Source organism: Canis lupus, chromosome 1 (genome assembly GCF_003254725.2).
Source record: "Canis lupus dingo isolate Sandy chromosome 1, ASM325472v2, whole genome shotgun sequence".
Taxonomy (NCBI): Eukaryota; Metazoa; Chordata; class Mammalia; order Carnivora; family Canidae; genus Canis; species Canis lupus.
In genome coordinates, this window is record NC_064243.1 from 118968351 (window position 1) to 118973908 (window position 5558).

Here is a 5558-nt window from a genome sequence, read left to right on the forward strand (position 1 = left end):
TTTTAGCACCGCAGAAAAAAACCCTGAAAATCCCACTGAGCGTTTTCGGGTTCCCGACCAGATGTCCACACGGGCAAGGTGCAGAAATGGGTGCTGCCTCTGGCCCAGAGAGTGGCTCCGGGCTCACAAAGGTTATTTATTTAATATATTTGCTTTTACGCTCAGGCCAAAAGCTTAAAATATCTCGTGTATGAGCTTTGGACCAAAAAAAAAAAAAAATTGAAGCAGTTGGGCCATTAATCATTGGGAATATGTTGAATAGGAACTTGATTAAAGCACAGTATGTGTTCCGCAGACGGAGCTGCTGCTTCACAGTGACCGCAGTGGAAGCTCGGCCTCCCCGGCCGGCTGTGCTTTTGCGGGGCGCCTCCTCCGGGGCTCCCGGGCGGGCTCTGGCGCCTTGCCAGGCTCTGGAAGGCCACCTTGGGGGGGGGGGGGGGGGGAGGTCCTGGCCTGCGCAGCCCGGCTCTCCCCAAACGGGCACACCTCCAACCGGCGCCCGGGCGGTGTCGGGCTTCGGCGCACTAAGTCTTAAGGGGCGCTGCGGGGGAGGTAGAGGCAGCGGCGACCTGCGGGCCCCGGGGTGCGCCCCCGCCCCCCCGCCGCCGCCCGCGGTCCCGGGATAGAGCCGCGAGGCGCCACGTGGCTGGGGAGACGCGCTGCCTTAACCCCCAGCTCCAGCAGCGAATGCGGAGGCGGCGGCCAAGGGGACCCGGCCTGGCCACCTTGTTCCCCAGGATCCCGGGACCCAGCGCCCTGCGAGCCGCGGGCAGGGCCCTCCCGAGGTCCCCGAGGTCCCCGAGGTCCCCGAGCCCCGGCTCCCGCCCCGGAGCCCACCGGAACTGGGGCGGAGGTGCGGGGCGCGGGGGCAGAGGCTCCCGAGCCCGGGGTCCCCGTCCCGGCTCAGCTCGGCGTCCTCCGTCTGCGCGCCCCGCCTGGCCGCGGAACCCCGGCCCTGGGCTCCAGCTCCAGGCACGGCGCCAGCCCCGCGCGCCCAGCCTCCCGCGCCTCGGGCCGGGGCAAGTCCTGGAAAAGAAAAAGTTGTCCTGCCCCGCGGACCCGCCGGCCGCGTCCTCCCGCTCCCCGCGGCCGCCGCCTGCCTCGCCTCCGCGCCCCGCGCGGTCCTAGCGCCCGGCGCCGCCAGCCCGGGGACCCCGCAGGACGCGGCGGGCGGGGACCGGCTCCTGCGCGGCCTCGGCGGGGCGGCCCGAGGTCAGGGAGGGGGACGCGGAGCCGCCGCGCGCCGGGCGCTCCCCTCGGCCTCCCGGCCGGCTCCGGCCCCCTCCCCGCGCCGCCGCCCAGCCGACACCGGGGCCCCGGCGGGGCCACTGGGAGCTCTGAGAGCGAGTCCCGCGGCGGTGGCTCAGGCCGCAAGCCCGGCCCCCGGCCCCCCCGCCCCCCCGCCCCCACCGCGCGCCGCGCCTGGGCGCTCCCGGACTCCCCGGCCGCCGGCTGGAAGTGGAGCCCCGGGGCAGCCCGAGGAGGGGGCCCGGTCCCCGGCCACGTGCGTGCGGGGGCGACGGCTCGGCCCAGGGCGGGGCGCGCGCGCGTCCGGGTCGGGCCGGCGGGGCCGGGGCAGGGGGCGCCGCGCCGGGGCCCCTCCCGCCCGCGCCGCGCTGCGGCCCCGCTCGCCTCCCCCGCCGGCGGCCCGGCGCTAGGACCCAGGAGGCGCCGCCGCTCCGTCGGGCTCCGCAGGGCGCCGCCCCCGGTATAAACGCGGGCCCCGCGCGGGCCTGGCCATTCGCGACCGGAGCTGCGCGGGCGCGAGGCGGCGGGGCCCGGGGCTCGGGGGCGGCGGCGGCGGCGGCGGCGTTGGCGCCCCGCGCGGGCTGGAGGCCGCCGAGGCGCGCCATGCCGGGAGGGCTGTAGCTCCCCCATGGAGTCGGCCGACTTCTACGAGGCGGAGCCGCGGCCCCCGATGAGCAGCCACCTCCAGAGCCCCCCGCACGCGCCCAGCAGCGCCGCCTTCGGCTTCCCCCGGGGCGCGGGCTCCGCGCAGGCCCCCGCCCCACCTGCCGCCCCGGAGCCGCTGGGCGGCATCTGCGAACACGAGACGTCCATCGACATCAGCGCCTACATCGACCCGGCCGCCTTCAACGACGAGTTCCTGGCCGACCTGTTCCAGCACAGCCGGCAGCAGGAGAAGGCCAAGGCGGCCGCGGCCCCCGCGGGCGGCGGCGGCGGCGGCGGCGGCGGCGGCGGCGGCGGCGGCGGCGGCGGCGACTTCGACTACGCGGGCGCCCCCGGGGGCCCCGGCGGCGCGGCGATGCCCGGCGGCGCGCACGGCCCGGCTCCCGGCTACGGCTGCGCGGCGGCCGGCTACCTGGACGGCAGGCTGGAGCCGCTGTACGAGCGCGTCGGGGCGCCGGCGCTGCGGCCGCTGGTGATCAAGCAGGAGCCGCGCGAGGACGACGAGGCGAAGCAGCTGGCGCTGGCCGGCCTCTTCCCCTACCAGCCGCCGCCGCCGCCGCCGCCGCACCCGCACCCGCACCCGCACCCGCACGCGCACGCGCCGCCCGCGCACCTGGCCGCCCCGCACCTGCAGTTCCAGATCGCGCACTGCGGCCAGACCACCATGCACCTGCAGCCCGGCCACCCCACGCCGCCGCCCACGCCCGTGCCCAGCCCTCACCCGGCGCCCGCCCTCGGCCCCGCGGGCTTGCCGGGCCCCGGCGGCGCGCTCAAGGCGCTGGCCGCCGCGCACCCCGACCTCCGCGCGGCGGGCGGCGGCGGAGGCGGAGGAGGCGGCGGAGGAGGCGGCGGAGGCGGAGGCGGCGGAGGCGGCGGCGCGGGCAAAGTCAAGAAGTCGGTGGACAAGAACAGCAACGAGTACCGGGTGCGGCGCGAGCGCAACAACATCGCCGTGCGCAAGAGCCGGGACAAGGCCAAGCAGCGCAACGTGGAGACGCAGCAGAAGGTGCTGGAGCTCACCAGTGACAATGACCGCCTGCGCAAGCGGGTGGAACAGCTGAGCCGCGAGCTGGACACGCTGCGGGGCATCTTCCGCCAGCTGCCCGAGAGCTCCCTGGTCAAGGCCATGGGCAACTGCCCGTGAGGCGCGGGGCGGCCGCCCGCTGGGACCCCGGGCGTGGATTCGTGGAGTCGGGCTCGGCTCGGGATCTCCAGGCTGCCCCCCGCGGCGCAGGCCCGGCCTGGGAGGCCCCGGCCCGCCGATTCGGTGCGCCCAGGACGGGGGTCAGGCCGGGCCTTCTCCCCGAAGGAGGGAAGCGCCGTGGGGCCGAGCCGAGCCCGAGCCCGAGCCCGAGCCTGGCAACTCTAGTATTAAGGATAACCTCGTGCCTTGGAAACGCAAACTCGCCGCTCCGATTCCTACCGAGTAGGGGGAGCCGATAGGTGCCTTGTCATTTTATTCGGAGGGTTCCTGCCGCACCCCGAGGTGCAGGCCCCCCACCCCCACCCCCACCCCCGGGGAGAGAGGGCAGCGTGCAGGCCCGCGGCTGCTCCAAGGGTCAGGATCTCTCGGCGCCCGTCCTCGGAAGGGAGGACATACAGGGACTTGGAAGGTCGTTACCCTAGTTCTACATGAAGGTGGCGGGTCCCTAGCTCCCTGCCCTCCAGTCTCCCAGCCTGTCACGGGCTGGGCTTCCCTGGGCAGAACTCACTGAGATGGGGGTCACCGGGTGACCGGCGGGAGCCCCTCCACCCCCACCCCCGGTCAGGCCAGGGCAGGCCAAAGCTATCTGGACACGTGTTCGTGGGAGTGGTAGCCTGGTGGCAGAGGGAAACCTAGAGATCTGGCCCCGGGGTGGGGGTGGGAGTGGGGCGGGGAGGTGGGGTGAAGGGACACTGGGACCATCAGCCTTGTACTGTATGTTGCCAGCATTGCCATACAAACATGAAGCACAATCTGTCCATCCCAGAGGGACCGAAGTTATGAGAAGCTTTCCAAATATTTTGCTTTATCAGCCGATATCAACACTTGTATCTGGCCTCTCTGTGTCCCAGCGGTGCCTTGTGCAATGTGAATGTGCACGTCTATGCTAAACCACCATTTTATTTGGTTTTTGTTTTGTTTTGGTTTTGCTCAGATACTTGCCAAAATGAGACTCTTTGTCAGCAGCTGCAGGGAGGGTCTGCGGCTCTCTTTCCTTTTGGTTTTGGGGGATCGCTTTTGCTCCCAGGGGAACCAAAGAGGTGAGGTGGGCTTCCTCTTTCCCTGGGGGGTTGGGGGGCCGTGGGCCTCGGTGCCCTCCGGCCTGGGCCGCCCACAGGCTTGTCCTGCCCGCCCCCCCAGAGGCCCTGGCTCCTGGTCTGGAAGGGAGGTGGCCTCCAGCCAGCAAGCGCAGATCGCTGGGGCTGGGAGCAGGGAAGGACAGCTTGGTTCTCTTCTTTGGGGAGAACGTAGAGTTTCATGCTAGATGTTTTATGTATTATATCTATAATATAAACATATCAAAGTAAATTTTGGTGTCTTTTTAAAACCAGAAAAGCTACTTCCAAAGTTTTCTGTGGGCCAGGTCACATTTGTAAATAATCACAGCGTATTTTCTGGCCGAGATCCTGACTTTCATTAGCTCTCCCATCCCAAGCCCCTCTTTACATGAAGGGGGCGACTTCTCCCAACCGAGGCAAACAAATGGCAGAAGGAAGGCATGCTCCAAGCTGAGAAAGCCCAAATCCTGAAGAGAGAGTCTCCTGGATGGGCGAGAGTTGGAGGGGAGGGAGGTCACAGGGCCTTGGTGTGGCCTCTCCGGAGCCCCTGGGAGGAGCAGAGGGGCTCAGAGAGAAGGATCCCTTGGCCTGAAGTTGTCACGGGCTGTCTGGGGCTTGAACAGGCCCGGCCCAGTGGCTCCAGGCTCCAGGCTCCAGAGGCCCTTTGGCCACATTTGCTTCTAGATCGCTCACGGCTCTAGCTGTGTGGCCGCCTTGCTCATACGGGTCGTGCCTTACCCACCCGCAGGACCCTGGGAGGGCGGGGAGAGGCCTCAAGCGGGAGGACCTTCTGCCTTTCCCCCACTTGCTCTACGCTGTGGGGCTGTAACCTACCCAGCAGGGCCCGGAAGGGCAGCCTGAAAGCCGAGCACCCCTGTGCCCCACCTTCCGTAGCTGCCCTGCCCCAGCCAAGCCAGGGAAGGGGACCCTCGGCACGCCTGCAGTGGGTACGTGGTCTTCCACGCATTCCGCCTGGCAAGGAGCCACCGCCAGCATCCACCCCCCCCACCCCATCCCGCACTTCGCCCACCCTGGACCGAGTCCCCCCACTCAGGCACCCTGGCACCCCCTTGGCGGCAGTGAGAGCCAACCAAAGTGGGGGGGGGCCACCCTCACGCCTGATAGAAGGAGGCCTGGCAGGAAATAGCGCAGGAAGCTGGCTGGGCTTTCAGAGTTGACTCTCGCTGAGGGTAAAAGGCAGACACTCCTTACCTTCCATTGTCACCCCCAGAGGACTCACTTGAGCAGCTTACCGTGTATGCCCATGTGGGCTGGGACAGTTTCAAGAAATTACACACTCTTTTTCAATTCTGAAAGCTTTAGCTTTACCTGCCCCGTGTGGTTAACAGGGGTGACTTGCCCCCTTCCCGCCCCGGCCCCCGCCC

At 69.4% G+C, this 5558-nt stretch overlaps 1 protein-coding gene across 1 annotated transcript; it reads left to right on the forward strand.

Annotated features, from left to right (window-relative positions):
- Positions 1-1801: 1801 nt before the first annotated feature.
- CEBPA (CCAAT enhancer binding protein alpha) lies at positions 1802-4423 on the forward strand. Its single transcript, XM_049095887.1, has one exon. It carries the CDS (start codon positions 1877-1879, stop codon positions 3053-3055), a length of 1179 nt encoding a protein of 392 aa, XP_048951844.1. The 5' UTR covers positions 1802-1876; the 3' UTR covers positions 3056-4423.
- Positions 4424-5558: the final 1135 nt, after the last annotated feature.

Coding starts and splice junctions, on each gene's coding strand:
- CEBPA (XM_049095887.1), top strand. CDS start 1,877: ATGGAGTCGGCCGACTTCTACGAGGCGGAGCCGCGGCCCCCGATGAGC.